The 19138-nt window shown below is 41.6% G+C and overlaps 1 protein-coding gene across 5 annotated transcripts in view; it reads left to right on the top strand.

Moving 5' to 3' along the window:
* ANK3 (ankyrin 3) overlaps window positions 1-19138 on the top strand; it is a 333606-nt gene that overhangs the window by 294885 nt on the left and 19583 nt on the right. For 4 of the 5 annotated variants that reach the window (XM_057368383.1, XM_057368382.1, XM_057368384.1 and 1 more), the window contains 5 exons: window positions 11187-11261; window positions 11702-11833; window positions 12849-12992; window positions 15862-16534; window positions 18414-18792. In XM_057368383.1, the coding sequence (XP_057224366.1) occupies window positions 11187-11261; window positions 11702-11833; window positions 12849-12992; window positions 15862-16534; window positions 18414-18792 (1403 nt within the window). Of the gene's footprint in view, window positions 1-2871; window positions 10549-11186; window positions 11262-11701; window positions 11834-12848; window positions 12993-15861; window positions 16535-18413; window positions 18793-19138 lie in introns of all 5 variants that reach the window. The other variant, XM_057368385.1, reaches the window with a different exon arrangement.

The raw sequence follows: 19138 nt of genomic DNA, 5'->3' as shown, positions 1-19138 counted from the left end.
TTTTTTTTTTTTTTTTTTTGTTTACCTTTTGACTTCTCAGTTGCTACCCTGCAACAGACCCTTTGATATAATTCCATGAAATCCATAGATAAAAAATTCATCGGGTCTTGGGAGCTCCCACTGGATGGCTGCTGCTTAATTATCCTCTAAGATCTGTGGCTTCTTTGGATCAGATGTGCTCCAGAACATATTGCACTTCTCAGGCCGGGAAGAAGACTCCAAGCATATACCATCTGAAGAAGCTCTCAGATCTGCTGAGACACCTTGATGGACTGTTAAGGTATTGTCACAGCTAGATGGGGACTGAGAGAGAAGGAAAATGAAGTTGCTGGAAAGAAGGTTGCTKACTGTGTGCATTGCTCGCAGTAAATTTTTCAGCCCTCACTGAGGGGGAAAAAGGTTTTTATTCACCAAAGGTCCATTAAGTTTAATTCACAGAACACTGGCAGACAGGTWTTTTAGTGCTGCACCCCTGTAGTTGTAACTGACTCCTGTTGTCTCACAAAACCTTGGATAAAGGATGGTGGAAACTCAAGGCCCAAAGGGTCCAGTAGCCAWAAAGGGGTGTTAAATAAACCCTTTCCTTGGAATATTATCCTGCCCCACAGTCTAGTGTGGTTGTGGGGATTTCTTTGCTGTTTCAGAATAGTACAAGTGCCTTGTTCCCTGTCCAGTTCACAGCTGCACACACAGGTGAATTACTCCATTTTCTTTGTACTGGTTCTTCTCTTTCACTRCAAAAAGAAGCACAGAGGCAGCATCTCAAAAGTCTCTTAATCTGTGATTTAATGGGCAAAAAAGGAGTTAGGASGCAGCCTGTGAGTTTGCTTGCCTGGCTTGTCAGTTGTGACAAACTGGCTCATCACAGTGCAGTGGGGTTCCTGTAGAGATACAAACACTGACTGCTGAACAAGTTATTAGTTCTTTCCAGGATCATTTTGGGGTTTCTTTCTTGAGCTCGAGACTGTGTGAACTCCTGGTGAATGTTAGCAGCTACTGCTAATTCAATCTTCATCATAAAGTTTAGTTCATTGAATGAAGTACATTATATGGGGTTTTTGTCATGTGGAAAGAAAGATGTATATTTGTATTTAAAAGTAACATAGTAAGGAAAAGGGGGCGTTTCTTGATTTAGTCTGTGCCAGTCAGACCTAGTACTCAAGCTCTCTTCAACATAAATGTTCTTGTACAGTATCATCAGCCATCCACACTGACTTCTGGGCTTTGATTGGTTTCTGTAGGACCAGCACATTTCTCCTTGCAGGATATGGACCTGTGGTTCACTGAATATCCACTATTTTATAGGAGTGTTTGTGCTTTAACAGTTCAGYGTTAGCCTTGTTGAGCTTCTTTCACTGTGAGTTACCACCTGTCTACAAGACAGATCAAGCAGGTTTGACAAATTTTTAGTGTAACTTCAGAGGAAGGTATGCTGAGTAAGTTCTTCAGATATTTTAGCTCCCTTTCTAATTCCAACGTTAAAGAAAAAATAAACAGTCCTCAAAGTTGTTTTCAATGTCAACTCTCTGAGTGTGATTGCTGTAACAGAGGGTRTGTTTATGTAATGGGATTCCCAGAAATACTTCCTGACATGAGTGCCTCCTGTGATGCAAAATGTGGTTGATGATGACTCTGTTCAAAATGCCTATGAGTAAGCTGAGAGTTCTGGGGGATGATGACATTGAACAGGTTTGTCCTTGCCAGGAATTTATTTCATAATCTATTTTTCTTTGACTGCTTTTCTAATGTTACCTTTTGAGAACTGTAAAGTTGAACAGGTCTGTCTTTGAGCTGATACAAGAAATCTCCTCAAAAGGTACCAAGACACTACATCTTGTAGAAAAAGTGTACTCTTCTTTTAATGACCTCTTGTGAAATGGTTTTGTAAGATTTACGTACTTGTGCTTAATACACCATACAAAATGTATTAATCTGTGTGCTCGTTCTGACATGACATTTGTGCATGAATAAAAACTGATTCAGTTGCATTGCCTGCTCACAACTATCATATATCATCCTTTCATTTATGACATATGCTTCTTAAAATCATTTCATGAAAAGTTTTACTTTAATTTTTACCGAACAAAAGGAATATTGCATGAGATACAGATGCATATGTTCCTTTCTTTATTTTTTCTTTTCCTTTTTTTTTTTATATTGACTTAGAAAAGCTCTTGCTCTTATTGGCTTTGTGAGTGTGAAGCATATCCGAATTGTGCATGGAAGATATAGATTTGAATTTATTCCAGTTGCTTCACAGTTTGCACATCAATTGCCTGTCACTTAAAGGAATTTTGGTTTCTGCATGAAATAGTTCTGAAGCGGTTTAAAAAAAAGATTTTAGCTACATAATGTCATTTTACGCAAGTTTATATTTTTGTATAGGTTCAAATCTGAACAGAACAACAATAGAAATTATTAAAAGGATAATTGTAATAGATGCACGAAGCAGAGACATACCTAAACAGGCAAAATAAAGCTGATATGAATATTTCACAAGTAGCACATCAGAAAGTCAATAGGAAGTAAGAGAAGAAATTTTGATGTGGCTTTATTTTTACCTTATGGATTCCTTTTGTGTGTTTTCTGTTCTCCATTGTTTGCAGATTCGGTTGCTATGTGCTTCCTGTCTTTCATTTCATGTTGCCTTTTGGTTTGGACCAGTTATCAGTATATGGCTCGTTCCTAATTTTTTTCTTTCCTTTTTAAAATCTTCTTTTGCCTCCTTCATCCCAACTCATGCAAACAATTGTACTTGCTTTTTGTAATATTACAACGTTTACTGACCAATTTTCTTCTCTGGTCTCTCTGTTTTTCAACCATTTTTGTTGATTTTTATGTTTGATTTTAATTTAACAATTTAAGAAACAGTTGAACGGAGTGCAGGAGCAACAAGATCCCTACCTGCTACTTACTCATACAAGCCATTCTTTTCAACACGGCCATATCAGTCATGGACAACAGCTCCAATTACAGTGCCTGGGCAAACCAAATCAGGCTTCACTTCCTTATCAAGCTCTTCCTCTAACACTCCTACAGCTTCCCCATTAAAATCAATATGGTCTGTTTCTTCTACTTCTCCGATCAAATCCACGTTAGGAGCTTCTACCACATCTTCAGTTAAATCTGTTAGTGATGTAGCATCTCCGATTAGATCGTTTCGGACAATTTCTTCGCCAATAAAAACTGTGGTCTCTCAGCCTCCCTACAACATGCAGGTCACTTCGGGCTCTTTTGTCAGAGCTCCCCCAGTCACAGAAGCTGCCGGCCTCAAAGGGCTGGCCTCCACTACCACATTCCCCTCTCGGACATCTCCAGTGACTACAGCAGGATCTCTCTTGGAGAGATCGTCCATAACCATGACGCCTCCAGCATCCCCCAAATCCAACATTAACATGTACTCTTCGAGTTTGCCGCTTAAATCGGTCATCACATCAGCATCTTCACTTTTATCGTCCCCTCTAAAGTCAGTGGTGTCACCTGCTAAGTCAGCAGTTGATGCTGTTTCATCCACTAAAGTCATGATGGCCTCAACTCTCTCGTCGCCAGCAAAACATGTAGCTGGGCACACAGACGTGCCATTGCTTAATGGCTCTGTGTCACCTCTGAAATACCCATCTTCTGCCACCTTAATAAACGGATCCAAAGCTGCAGCTGTTTTCCAAGACAAGATGGCTGCAGCTGCGCATTCTGCAGCGTGCGCTGCTAACGCAGTTGCTGACACGGCTGAGAGAGTGTTTTCAACAGCTACAACAATGCCATTTTCTCCACTCAGGTCATACGTGTCTTCAGCACCATCAGCTTTCCAGGCAATGAGAACTCCTCCTGCAGGTGCTTTGTACACAGCCCTTGGGTCAATATCYGCAACTACCTCATCAGTAACTTCATCTACAATAACGGTGCCGGTGTATTCTGTAGTCAATGTTTTGTCTGAACCAGCATTAAAGAAGCTCCCAGAGTCGTCCTCGCTGACCAAATCAGCCGCTGCGTTGCTCTCACCTATTAAAACATTGACTACAGAGGCGCGCACGCAGCCTACCTTTACTCGAACTTCATCTCCAATAAAATCATCCTTGTTTTTAGCACCCTCTGCTCTCAAATTGTCCACGCCATCTTCCTTATCCTCCAGTCAGGAGATACTGAAAGATGTTGCTGAAATGAAAGAGGATCTGATGAGAATGACTGCAATCTTGCAGACAGATGTCGCAGAGGACAAACCRTACCAACCTGACATACCAAAAGAGGGTAGAATTGATGATGAAGAGCCCTTTAAAATTGTTGAGAAAGTAAAAGAGGACTTAGTAAAAGTTAGTGAGATTCTGAAAAAGGATGTGTGTTTAGAAAGTAAAGGGTCGGCTAAAGTATCCAAAAGTGATCAAGGACACCTGTCTGAGGATGACTGGGTAGAGTTCAGTACAGAGGAGATTGATGAAGCGAGACAGCAAGCTTTGACAAGCCCTCCTATATCTGTTCCAGAGAAAGTCCAAATTAAAACTAAAACCATGTCGGAAAAGGATTATAGCTTGTCAAAAGTTATTGATTACTTAGCAAATGATATCAGTAGCAGTTCATTAACAAACATAAAGTACAAGTTTGAAGAGGGGAAAAAAGAAGGTGAAGAGAGACAAAAGCGCATTTTAAAACCGGCCATCGCTTTGCAGGAACACAAACTTAAAATGCCTCCAGCCTCCATGAGGCCTTCAACATCGGAAAAGGAATTGTGTAAAATTGCAGACTCCTTTTTTGGAACAGATACTATTCTGGAGTCTCCAGATGACTTTTCACAACACGATCAAGATAAAAGTCCCTTGTCTGACAGTGGCTTTGAAACCAGGAGTGAAAAGACACCTTCTGCCCCACAAAGTGCTGAAAGCACGGGGCCCAAACCGCTTTTCCATGATGTGCCCATCCCCCCCGTCATCACAGAAACGAGAACTGAGGTAGTTCATGTCATCCGCAGCTACGAGCCATCTTCGGATGATATTCCAGAGCAGAAGGCTGAGGAGCTGCCGGCCTCCAAACCTATGGAGCTGGAGCAAAAACCTTCCGTGTCTATTAAAGAGAAGGTTAAAGCTTTTCAAATGAAAGCCAGCGGCAGCGAAGAAGACGACCATAAGTGCGTCCTTAGTAAAGGTGTCCGAGTGAAAGAAGAGACTCATATCACTACGACGACCAGGATGGTTTATCACAAACCTCCTACATGCACGGAAAGTGCCACTGAAAGAATCGAGGAAACAATGTCTGTTCATGACATAATGAAAGCCTTCCAGTCTGGACGTGACCCTTCCAAAGAACTGGCAGGTCTGTTTGAACATAAATCGTCAGTAACGACCGATGTTAGCAAGTCTGCTGAGACTTCACCACAACATGCAGAGAAGGACAGCAAAATGAAACCCAAACTGGAGCGAATAATAGAGGTCCATATTGAACAAGGTAATCAGGCTGAACCTACTGAAGTCATTATTAGAGAAACAAAAAAGCATCCAGAAAAAGAAATGTATGTATATCAGAAAGACTTACCTCGGGGAGATATTAACTTAAAAGAGTTGGAAAAACATGATGCTTTTCCTTGTTCAGACGAACAAGGTCAGCAAGAAGAAGAGGAGCTCACGGCCGAAGAGTCACTTCCTTCTTATCTGGAATCCTCTAGAGTTAACACTCCCGTGTCCCAGGAAGAAGACAGTCGCCCTAGTTCTGCTCAACTCATGTCTGATGACTCTTACAAAACACTGAAGCTTTTGAGTCAGCACTCAATAGAATACCATGATGATGAGTTGTCAGAACTAAGAGGGGAGTCTTACAGGTTTGCTGAGAAAATGCTTCTTTCAGAAAAGCTAGATGTGTCTCATTCTGATACTGAGGAGTCAGTTACTGACCATGCTCTACCCCTTAGTGCAGAGTTACAGGGGACTGATAAACGATGCAGAGAAAAAGTAGCTACTGCCCCCAAAAAAGAGATTCTCTCCAAAATCTATAAAGATGTGTCTGAAAATGGTGTAGGTAAAATGTCTAAGGATGATCATTATGATAAAGTGACAGTGTTACACTACACTGGAGATGTTAGTAGTCCAAAACATGCGATGTGGATGCGCTTTACTGAGGACAGATTAGACAGAGGTAGAGAAAAGTTGATGTATGAAGACAGGGTGGACAGGACTGTTAAAGAGGCAGAAGAAAAACTGACTGAAGTATCCCAGTTTTTTCGGGATAAAACAGAGAAGTTGAATGATGAGCTACAGTCTCCAGAGAAAAAGCAGCATAAAAAAAGTGGCAAGGAAATACATTCTAGCCAGAGCTCTGCCAGCAGCAGCCCTGAGAAAGTTCTGCTCTCTGAATTGCCATCGTCTGGGGATGATTGGAGTAAGGTGAAGCAGTATGCACACGATGGGAAGAGCTTTCCCAAGGTGGATGAAAGAAAAGCGTCCAGTTTGCCCAGCAGTCCTGAAAAAAGGATCTACGTGCAGCACGCAGAGGACTCTAAACGAACTATGGAACACAAAGGAAGTGCTCAGCAGACTGGAGCACCCGAGACTGGATTTCAGCTGAAGCAATCAAAGCTCAGTTCCATTAGGCTTAAATTTGAACAAGGTATAAGTCCCAGGAGTAAGGACGTAACTCAAGAAGAAAAAAAGCTGGATGGCCAGTCCAAAATTCCGGTAAAAAAATTGCAAGAAAGTAAGTTACCGGTGTATCAGTCCTATTCGAGAGAGAAACACGCAAAGCAAGTAGAGGTTGTTGATGGGAGCACAGCTTTACAGAAAGAGGTGAAAGTACAGGAAGACCTCGGTCCAGGTAAAGGGAAAGCTGTCGAAGACTTTCGTGCCTCAGACACCCCAAAACAAAGAGCTGAGATGAGGAAAGGCGTGCCGGAATGCGTTTCAGAACCACGGGCCAAAGACCTGGCGTACGGCTCAGACTCAACAGTGAAGGGACACTGGGACAAAAAAATCTATAGGACGTGGGAAAGTCCTGGAACTTCCAACCATAAAGCACAGAAGGAAAAGCTTTCACACGTGCTGGTTCCAGATACAGTAAAAGAAAACCAYGTGGATCATGCTGAATCTAAAACTGACAAAAAAAGTGAATTTATCACTGTGACAGAGCACAAAGTGGCCGCAAATGGAATCCATTCAGAAGAAGTGAAGGAACTGACTGTAAAATCTCCCTCAAAAAGGGTTTTATACAGAGAATTTGTTGTCAGGGAGGGGGAACGTAATGGTGAAGTGGCCGATAAAATATGCAGAAGGAAAGAAGAAATTGCTGTGTCCCATATTCCAGTCAGAATTGTTGAGGAGAAGAGAGCCATGCTTGATGGTGTCTATGAACTTTCAGCTAAAGTATCCCAATCAGCTGTGATTCAGGAGAAAGTTGAAAGACAGGTTGATTATGTGGAAGATGAAAAAATAAAGCATTCAGAAATCAGAAAAGTTACCAAGCAGCAGAGCTCAGTAGGTCTAAGTCCTCCTGCTGAGGAGACAGAGCTATCCCCTAGCAAATCACCAGATTCTTTAGAATGTAGCCCAGGAAAGGAATTTCCTTCCAGTGACATAGCTGCCCCTGGTGCAAGTGATTACTTGGATAAAGCTGCACCGCTAGCGAGCACTGAGGGAGTAAAAGAAATTAAGACCTTACCTGTTTATGTCAGTTTTGTTCAAGTAGGAAAGCAGTACGAGAAAGAGGTGCAACAAGGAAGTATTAAAAAAATTGTCAGCCAGGAGAGTAAGACGGTACAAGAGACGAGGGGGACATTTTACACAGCTAGACAGCAGAAACAACCTCCTTCCCCACAAGGTAGTCCAGAAGATGACACGCTAGAACAAGTGTCCTTTATAGACAGCTCTGGTAAAAGCCCTTTGACACCAGAAACACCGAGCTCAGAGGAAGTGAGTTACGAGTTTACATCTAAAACACCCGACTCACTCATAGCTTTTATCCCAGGCAAGCCCAGCCCTATACCTGAGGTGTCTGAGGAGTCAGAGGAGGAAGCAGAGGCTAAGTCCACATCTGTGAAACAGGAAGAGGTTGAAGAGCCGCAGGTTGACAAGGCGTTACCTAATCTTATGAACAAGGACTCTAACAAAAGACCCAAAGGTAACAGAGTTGCCTATATTGAATTCCCTCCTCCTCCGCCACTGGACGCAGATCAAGGCGAGTCGGAGAAGAAGCCTCATTATTCCACTGAGARCGAAATGGAGATGACTGAAGTGAACTTGCAGGATGAACACGACAAGTGCCAGCTGGCTGAACCTGTCATAAGAGTACAGCCGCCGTCTCCTGTGCCTCCGGGAGCAGATGTCAGTGACTCCAGTGACGATGAATCCCTCTAYCAACCCGTTCCGCTTAAAAAGTACACGTTCAAATTGAAAGAGCTGGAAGATGACCAGAAAGAAACCTCAAAACCCAGAGCCCCCGAAAAGATTGAGAAACAGAAAGAGTTAGGACATCCCACTTCTGGGAAATCCAATGAGCTTGACACTGGGCTTGATTCACCCCAGAATGATGTAGTGCAAAATGGGAGTAACAATGACCAGTCTGTCACAGAGTGTTCCATAGCAACCACTGCAGAATTCTCCCATGATACCGATGCGACAGAGATTGACTCTCTTGACGGTTATGATTTGCAAGATGAAGATGATGGTTTAACTGAGAGTGATTCTAAACTTGCAGGTCCGGCAGTTGAGACCAAAAAGGACGTATGGACTACAGAAGGCATTCTAAAGCAGACTGATCGCTGCTTTAGCCAGAGTAAGCTTGAAGTCATTGAGGAGGAAGGAAAGGTAGGCCCTGAAGAAGACAAGACGCCTTCAAAAGGTCCATCTTCTGACAAAGCTGGAGATAAGAGCGATAAGAAGTCAGGGGCGCAGTTTTTCTCTCTGGAAGGCAGACACCCTGACAGGACTGTATTTCCTGACTCCTATTTCAGTTACAAAGTAGACGAAGAATTCGCAACACCTTTCAAAACTGTGGCCACCAAGAGTCTAGATTTTGACCCGTGGTCCAATAACCGAGGTGACGATGAAGTGTTTGAGACTAAATCGAGGGAGGATGAGGCTAAGCCTTTTGGTCTGGCAGTGGAAGACAGATCCCAAGCGACAACACCTGACACAACTCCAGCCAGAACTCCAACAGATGAGAGTACGCCAACTAGCGAGCCCAACCCCTTCCCATTTCATGAGGGGAAGATGTTTGAGATGACTCGCAGTGGTGCAATTGACATGAGCAAGAGGGATTTTGTTGAAGAAAGACTCCAATTTTTTCAGATTGGTGAGCATACTTCTGAAGGGAAGTCAGGGGACAAGGGGGAAGGGGATAACAGTACAGTCACTGCCATCACACAGCCACAGGCAGGGGACAGCACTGTAGAGACAAACCTAGAGAGACCGGTAGAGACAACAGCAGTTGAAAATATGCCCGGCACCCAGGCCAGTGGAGATTGCACGGAGCAAACACTTGGTAGTAACTCCCCGGAGAAATCATCGGCAGCAGTAAACGCTTCCAAAGTTGATCCCAAATTGCGCACACCAATTAAAATGGGAATTTCTGCTTCCACCATGACTCTGAAGAAAGATGGCCCTGGCGAAGTGACAGATAAGATAGAAGCTGTGATGCCAAGTGGTCAGGGATTAGAAAATGAAACTGTAGCAGTGATTGCGAGTTCAGCTGCTAGCCAGACGAGCTGTAGGCAAACAGAAAACATTGATTTTCCAAAAGATAATTTTAATAACAACAACAATTTGGATTCATCTGCTGTCCCTTCAGATGATATTACCTGTAATGTAGTGCTAAAAGAACATTTGGAACCGAAATGTTCCCTCCAGAAAGCTAATCAAGCGAAAAGCACTTCAGGAAAAGGTACAGGGACAACACAAGGACACAGAGTAAGAGATAAGCAAAAACCACACGGAGAGCAGCAGAAGTCAACAGAGTCGGTAGGGGCTAGAGGAAAATCAAAGCTTCCYGTAAAGGCCAGCTCAGTAAAACAAGTCTTTTCACAAAATAATCTCCAAAGCAATACAGGGAGTAAAGTGAGAGAGGCTAGTAAGCCTGACAAAGCAAAACAAAATAACTCTTCTCCCTGTTTAGAAGCAAGGTCTAGGATTCCTGTAAAAAATACACATAGGAGTAATCTGTCTAGACGAACTCCAGCCCTGCCAAAACAAGAGCAGGTAGAGAAAGAAAAACCAAAACAACTTCCTTCTAAATTACCAGTAAAGGTAAGATCTACCTCCGTCACCATGACAACAGTTAAAGTAAAGAAAAATCAGCTTAGGGAGGTATGTAAACATTCTATTGAATATTTTAAGGGAATTAGTGGTGAGACATTAAAGCTTGTGGATCGTCTTTCTGATGAAGAGAAAAAGATGCAGTCAGAGGTCTCTGACGATGAAGAAGACAGTACATCAAGGAACACATCCTTATCAGAAGCCACTCAAGTTTACCAGCCTTCCATTACACCGAAGTCTGCTAGAGACATGAGAACAGAGGCAGCATCTATAAAATCAAAGATTGAAAAGGCCGACAGTGAGAGGAGGAGGAGTAAGAGGACTGGTGAGAATGAAGGCAGTCAGGTTTCTGGAGCTCTCATGGCTCACCTCGTGGAGATCAAGCCTAGTTTGTAAAACTTTCAACTTGTTGATCCTAGTGCATGAACTGTTGTGATTGCCTGTGGAGTGACTTAACTGTAGTTTTCATTCTGTCATTGTCATCTGTATGTGCTGTCTTATTCTCTTTTTTCTTCCTTCGAACAAATTCTGTACTGTAGAAAGCTAGTGAAGCATGCCAAAGACGTTCGTGTAACTCAGAAATTGATGTAACTCAGAAATTGAAAGATGTCTTTTTTGTGACAGCAAATTTGTTCTGTCAAAGTAGAGAAAATAGACAATAATCTGGCCTTGGTGGTTTTCACCAGTAATTGAATAACTTGTCTACAGTCAACAGCTAGATTGTCAGCATGTTTGGTTTCATTACACAACATCATGTAGTTTTACATTCGGCTTTACACAGGTGAAAATCTGAAAGCTGTGAAAAAATTTTGTCTTGTAGGTTGTTAGGTCACACAACCATTCTAGTAAACGATATAAGCACTGTCAACTTAGTCGATTAAAGCTATTATTTATAATAAACTATTATCCGGTATTGTGGTTTTCTGTGCAMAACCTTTTTAATTGAGAAATTGTAAATCACAGGTCCACAGAGTCCATGTGAACGGACAGATATAAGGATGGCAATTGTAGCTGATCACCTAGGACTTAGCTGGACAGGTAAGCTTTTCTGCTTTAATATTGAAATCAGTCTTTGCCGTTGCTTTTTTAGGTATTCTTTTACAAAAAGATGCAGCAGGACTGGCTCTCCCAAACTCACAGCCAGACCACAATCAGTGGAAATTAACAGTTTGTAAATTAGCCGTGAGGAGGCAGTCTCCAGGGAGGGCTTTTGCATCATGTTTGAGTGGCTTACTGAGTATAAGTACGATAATCGCTTATCCCACACATGATTGAAATACAAAATGATGTTTTAGGAAATGAAAGTATGGAGACAGAATGCTRTGGTCATTGTTATCTGTAAAGTTTGTGTCAGGCACTTTCATTGGTGTCTCCGTGACCTACGAAAGATGATATTTTCAAACTTGACGGTTTGTGCTTTTTTTGTGTGTTTTTGGGTTTGTTTTTTCTTTTCTCGCTTGCTTCTTTTGTCTTTATAGAACTGGCAAGAGAACTGAATTTTTCTGTGGATGAAATAAACCAAATCCGAGTAGAAAATCCAAATTCTCTTATTGCTCAAAGCTTCATGTTATTAAAAAARTGGGTTACCAGAGATGGGAAAAATGCTACAAGTAAGTCCAAGTAGTTACTTTTGTTGTTTATAAGCTATAGTCCATTTCATCTGTTGCCAAGTTGAAGAAAACATTATGAATATCCTTCCCAAACCATCAATGAGAAAAGAAATTTCAGTTACATTTTTACCAGGAGTCAGAAATATGTCATATTTATTCACTATRTATGTGCAGAAGGAAATGATCTGTTCTCCACATCCATAATTGATGGGACAAGTAATGAATTTAAACTCCACTAAAGAAACTAATGGGGAAAACTTTCCAATAGCAAGGGATGTGAAACATGGAAAGCAACTGCCTGGAAAATTTAGATGGTCTCACGGTATTGCAGTTCATAGAAAAAGACTGAACTTCTTCCTGTAAGGGGTGATGGAGACACTGATCCTGGACTGAAACTTCTGGGTTTATCCATGCATTAATATTGAATTGCTCAAACCGAGAAAGAAGGGTTGATTTTTGTGTGGGGTCAGAGACGTTCATTACCCTTCTCTGCTCCACAAACTCCTACACACCATGTGGGTCTMCTTTGATCTCTGTCACTGTAATTTCCAGTATTAGTGTGTTCCCACAACAGGATTATTRTAAATGAGATTTAATGATGTCCTGYATGARTAGCCTCATAGGCATTATTACCKACATGASTGCCTATTCTGTTGTTCCCCAAAACAGAATGGTAGATTTTTGCACTCCCTTTATGCTCCAGTAAAAGGATATTTTGTATCAGCAGTAAGTAAATACGTTCCTCAAGAACTCTCTGACCTTATTCTTTGTRCCTTTTGTCTTGTGCTAGAGTTATACTTGGAGAGAGGGTAGCCTCTTAATAGATGTATATCTTGAGTAAGTAGGCAGCTGAATGACTGCTCAGACAAATGCTGGGGTTTGCTAGAACCAAAGGCATTGGGACATGCCAGCAGTTTGTAAGTAATGCAATGTGAATGGAACTGAGAAAAATGATCACACCATTCTGCAATGTTTAACTTTTTTCTGATGTGTTTTATTTTTTTTTTTTTTTCAGCTGATGCCTTAACTTCTGTATTGACAAAAATTAATCGAATAGATATTGTGACCCTGTTGGAAGGACCAATATTTGATTATGGAAATATTTCAGGCACCAGAAGTTTTGCAGATGAAAATAACGTTTTTCATGATCCCATTGATGGTAATTGAATTCTGTATTGGTATTTAATTCAGTGACATGTCTAATAATACAATAATGTTGCATAAACTAGACTTTAAAGAAAATTTGTAAGTTCTACTGAAACGATAATTTTAAATGTGTGGAGGGTTTTTTTCTCCTAAAGCTATCATAGAATAGCTATACAGTAGCTAAAGCTATACAGTAGAATCACAGAATATCCTCARATGGAAGGGACCCACGAAGATCTTCGAGTCCAGCTGCTGGCCCTGCACAGGACAGCCCCAAGAATCAYACCATATGCCTGAGAGCATTGTCCAAACACTTCCTGAACTCTGGCAGGCTGGTGCTGTGACCACTTCTCTGTCCAATGTCTGACCACTGTCTGGGTGAAAACCTCWTCCTAATACCCAGCCTAAATAAACCTGCCCTGCCACAGCTTCTCTCTGACTCATATCCAGCTTCCCACTGACCAGACCCTTCCCACAGGGCTGCTCTCCATCCTCTCATCCCCCACACAGCCAGGGTTGCCCCATTCCAGGGGCAGATCCCAGCACMTGTCTTTGTTGAACTTCCTGTGGTTGGTGATTGCCCAGCCCTCCCTGCTTTAGAGGGTGTCCACAGCTGCTCCAAATTTAGAATCTTCCACAAACTTCCTTAGGACACCTTCAAGTGCTACATTAAACTTTTCTATGGGGATGTTTAGGTTGCACATTAATATCTCAAAAAATAATCCCAGAGTCCCACAAAAGTGTGCCTGAGTGAACTTGTTCCCACCAGCCTCTGTGTCAGTTGACAAGACCAAGTTTTTCTCCTGCAGCAGCTGTCCTTTGAGGCTTGCCCACCTCTGATTTTTATGTACTCAGTATTGCATGCTCGACAAGTTACCTGGAAATATGTGTGTTCTTTGGCTTCCTGTCTAGATATGTAGCAGTAAAAATTCTTCAAGGAAAAAAAAAAAGAAGGAAGAACAAGGGTGAAAAAGTGCATATTCTTTGCATGGAATAAATTAATGTGCAATTTACTACCAAGCCTCTTTGAGACATGTGGACATCGATTGCTTCATGATTTTTCACTTGGACCATTTCTACAATGGCAGTAGAAAAATAAGAAAATGTTTTATTAGTGCATGAGTGAATATGTTTTCCAGTCTGCTAATGGGTAAAATTGTATAATAATTTTCATGTGGAAGCTGGATCACGGAAAACAGGACTGTGCAGCTTAAATTTGAGTCATATTAAAAAGGATAAATGAAATTCTCCTTGTAAAACAAAATTTCCGTAGGAATGCTTATTATTTATCAGTATATTGAAGATGCTAAATGTTGTTTCTTTCTTGTTTTAAATGTTAGATAACAGGCACTGGATTATTACTTTGCTTTTACTCACTTGTACTATAAATAGCCCCTTAAATATGATTTTTTTTTTTGTAAGTAACACTTCTGTTGTTTTTTTGTAATTTGTTCAATTATGTTCTGGCTTTTTGTATGTTTTAGCAAGATTTTTTTTTCTTCAGAGCATATGAGCTCAGTGTACCTCCATTATTGAGCAGCATTGCTGGTCATTGAATCATTGCACTACAGAACTAGTTTTCTGTTGACATTTTAAGAAAGTTGCTCTTGAAATGTTGCTTGCGCCTTTTAATAGTAACATCAATGTTTTTATATAAAAAAAAAGTGCTTCTCTGCAGTTGCTTTGTGTCTCTCCTCTTCTCTGAACCTTCCTCAAGCTTCCTTTCCTCACCAAGACCAGACCGCCTTTGCCTTTCTCTCAGCTGGGTCAGGAATCAGCCCCAAGCCCTGTTACTGCCCCTCCCTTTGCAGGCAGCACAAGATCCAGTTAACCCCACAGCATGTGTTTTTTCCTTTCCTAGGTTGCCCAAGCTCATTTGCCAGAATGCGAACTTAAGGTTTTGTTGTCATTTTTTTGGTTTTTTAATGTGTATAATCAGTTTAATCCTTTTGTATGGTTTGGTTTTGTTTTTTTCATGTTTTCATCAATTTTTCTTTTCTCTTTATTTGATCAGTGTATCTGATTGTACCAATGTCACCAAGATCACCTCAATCTTCAAGATCACCAAGATCTCCTTACTCACCACAGTCCTCTCACCCCTATAACTTCACTGTACCTGAAATATTCATATAGCCCTCCCTTGTTGTCTTTTTGTTCTCTTATCCCTTCTCTAACGTCCTTACTTTAGTTTTTTATCCTGCTGTATATTTAGATCTACTATCTTTTAGTATCCTCATTAGGATCCATTTGTGTTCTTCATTCTTCAACTAGTCCATTGTTGTACTCTGTGGTTAAATTGGAGGTATTTATTAGTAACAGTGTATTTCTGGTATTGTGTATTTTTATATAAAAGCATATTAAAAATGTGGACCTGTTTTAAAAATAATACCTATTGACAAAAAAAGGGGCTGTCCGATGTTATGATCTACTGCTGTCTTTAAAATCTGTTTATTAAACTTCCAAATTTAAAAAATTAAATAAAATATTCGAAATAAAGATTTATACAATGTGGCTGCAAGAGATTGTCTTGTATGTAAAGGGACAACCACCCTTGTCCGCATTTGATTTATTGCATGCTCCTAAGACAATCTGCTATAGCTTGAAAATGTTTTAAATGGCTGCAAAAGCAATTTCTGCGAAATTTATAGACTATTAAAAAATAGTCAGAAGTACTGGCTTCACTGCACTATCTGCTGGCAGTACTCATTCTTTGTTCCATCTCTTTGGGACAAAGTAACAAAATTGATTAGAACCGCATTGGTTCTCATCCACCTGCACCTCCATAYGTTTCATACTTTATGTAACCCCTGAATCATTTGGCATTTGCTTATTTGTTGCTCCATGCTTCATCCCAGTCAGTCGGAATGTGCTGTCTTCCTTAGGTTATCCCTCCATCCAAGTGGAACTGGAAACTCCCACTGGGTTGCGCTTCGTGCCGCCCACCCCTTTCCTGCAGGACGATTTCCTTAGCGACACCTCTAGCCTAGAGTCACCCCTTAGAACTCCCAGTAGACTGAGTGACGTGTTAGTGACCTCGCAGGGAYACGTAGATGGTACAGCAGCAGCACCGCCAGTGGTGACTGAAGAAGACACTTCACTGGATGACAGCAAGCTTGATTTCCCAGTGCCTAGAGAAGGAACACCCAGAGATATTTCCGTAGGCGAGAGCCAGTTGGAGGAAGTGGACCTTAAGGATTTTCCGCGCTATCTCGGTAGTTATGGCGGGATATCCAAAGATGCTAAACAAAGGCAGAGTGAAGAGACTAGTAAAAGAGGAGTGAGGACTGAACAGCCTGAGAGAGAAAAGTCTGGTACTGATGAGGAGATGACGGCAGAAAAGTTTAAGTCTCTGTTTGAGGACATTCATCTGGAAGAAGGAGCTGAGTCTGAGGAGATGACGGAAGAAAGAGTGTGGTCAATTCTTAAAGGTGTTCAACAAGCAGAACGCGAAATGTCTTCAATTACAGGTTGGCAGCCTGACTCGTCCAGCGTCTCYGAGGCACCGGCGTCGGGCCGCAGGATAGGTGGCAGCCTGCTGGATCGCTTGGACGATAGGTGAGCACTCTGGCTTGCAGTGAGTGTGGTCAGCAGGCTTCCCTCGCTGCCTCGGCCGCTGCTGGCTGTGCAGACCCTGCTGCTCTCTGCCCTGGGCCAACGTGTGTCCAYTTACGTATATATTTAAAAGAAAAACTTGATTTGGCCTCAGATGCATTGGTCTTTGAAAATGTGCGTTTAGCAGGTGTCATTCTCGATATAGGCATTTGAGGAGTATTTCATATTATCTTTTGTGGGTAATATTACTTTTCATGTTCTTTACTTTGCGTGTTTCTATTTTTAATTGATCTGGGTGGTGCACAGATGTAGCTGGAATCAAGAACATTGTCTGGAACCAGGGTACTACACATTACTCTTATTTCTCGAGCACCTTTTTAAAAGTAACCTTTTCCATTTGCATCTCTTTGCCTCCCCTCAGATAGGTCTTACTTTTCCCATAAGCCAGTTTTTGAATTGTCACTTTTTATAACACTTCGAGTATATGTCATGCCAATTTCATAGACTTAATTTAAAAGATGAGTTACAAGGTGTAAGAATGGCAATACCAAACCCACCTCGCTGTGAGTTGTCTCCCAGCAGTGACTGCAGAGGATGCTTAGGGAAGGACATGGTGCGCTGTTTTCCCCCCTGCTCCAGCTTCTCCCAAGCTCCAGTTTGGCACAATGACCTGATGAGAGGGATGCTTTCTATATATTTCTCCTCAGTGCATTTCTCTTATGTGAGCTTTTCCAGCCTGCCCGTGGCCCTGCTGGAGCTTTCAGCATTCACAATGTTTTTTGTCCTGCTCAGCCCTGCTGGTTCCTGCTGGGTGAGGGGCTCCTGTGATCGCTGATTGAAGGAGCCAGGTCTGCAGGAGCTGTAAATCAGCACAGAACGATTATCTGCACAGTGATCATTKGTCTGTCAGCAGTTTACATCCTTTGCATCTTTGACTCAGGATGTTTTAAGGTTCCAGGTAGCATTAGATGCTCTTTATCAAATCCAGTGGGAATTTGGTCATTGATTTCAGCAAACTCATTGTCTTTCAGTACTGCAAAGCACTTGRACTACCACTGATGTGATTCCTGTTGTTAAGCAAGTGTTATTCTGCCTTTTATATTGTGTTAAATTAGTAAAATAGATTACTTTAAGAAGTAAAAGGGCTTCCTTAAGAAGATATTAATTTCTAGCTAGATGAATTCACTTTGCTGTCTTTTGTAAGAGTTTTGCCAGCAAACAGCTGGCATATTTTCAAATGGCAGTATTACATAGTCATAGTGTTTAACAGAAAGTGAGCAAAAGTACAGAAGAAAACTGTCAGAAGTGCAGATTAAACCTTAGGAATCTAAGGTAAAATTCTAGTCAGCTTTCTGTCTTTTAGTATCCTTCCTTGCCTTTGGCTCTGTGTATTACTGAGCTTCTGGAGCATCTAAGGACTTATTTTCAGATAACAATATTTTTCAAAAGGCGTGACCTATCTGGARTACTTTGGGAGGAAAATAATTGGTTATTGCATGGTAACAGATATTTTCATCACCTCTTTCATTAGAGAGTGGTTTAAGAATTAGTGCCTCGAGGCTTTAGCTCATGATTACACAAGAGAACTGGTAGGTTTTGTGTGTTGTATTTTATCATTTTCCTCCTCTCCACCAAGTGGAAGGAATTAATATAAAGCATTTGGCCTCATGTCCASCATATTTTCATTGCTTCTGAAATGATGCCAAAATGCAGAAGACAAGGTTRTTAAATAGTTTGATGTCTGCAAGTGGAGTCTCAAATTTTACTTTGTGTGAACCATGTGTGCTCAGACTGAAGGCTCAGTAAGGGGCTTGGTGCTTTGCCCTTGTGCTTGTGATGTAAACCCTGAACAGCTGTCTGTCCCTTTTCCTTTYTCCTGTAGTTCGGACCAATGTCGGGATTCTGTTACCTCATATGTCAAAGGAGAAGCAGGGAAGCCAGAAACAAATGGAAGCCTATCCGAGTCCACATCTGAGGCAAAAACGAAATCCTACATGCAGGAAGCTTTAAATGATGTGGGGAAACACAGTGACAAAGAAACCCTGAAAACAAAGTCCCAGATCTCAGCTGGTACTGATGAGCAAACATTATCATCAACAGCATATCAGAAATCTTTGGAAGAGACTAGCAAGCCAACAACAGAAGGCAGCAAAACATCTGTGCCTGTCAGTGTGAAGAAGATGGGCTGGAGTACTTCTGAGGATCGCAAGCCAAGAACAAGCATCCAAGAGGAGGAGGGAGCAGTAATGTCTGAACAGAAGGTACAGTATGTCCTGTAATAATTAACAATGTGAGGAGTCCCTGTTGCTTGACATATTGGTTGACAAATTTTTTTTGTACGACTTGTAATGTTGTTTGTTACAGGGTTAGGGTGTGGGTTTTTTATCCTTCTTTATGGCTTTTCAGTTTATTACTGAATTGAGAAAAATGGAAGTTACTGGAAATGTATATTTGTGTTGTGGATAGAATGGGGTGTAGCCAGGATAGGTAGAGAAGCCAAGCAGGGCTGCATAATCCCCTCCCTGGCTGGCCCAGAGCCCTGGAAGAGGTTAGAGCAGCTTCTGGGAGCCCTGTCCTGCATGGCTGGGGAACAGGCCCTTCCTTCCC

This window comes from Malurus melanocephalus, unplaced genomic scaffold (genome assembly GCF_030028575.1).
Source record: "Malurus melanocephalus ecotype Western Australia unplaced genomic scaffold, MMel_1.1 scaffold_91, whole genome shotgun sequence".
NCBI lineage: Eukaryota > Metazoa > Chordata > Aves > Passeriformes > Maluridae > Malurus > Malurus melanocephalus.
This window is presented reverse-complemented; position numbering and strand designations above follow the sequence as displayed.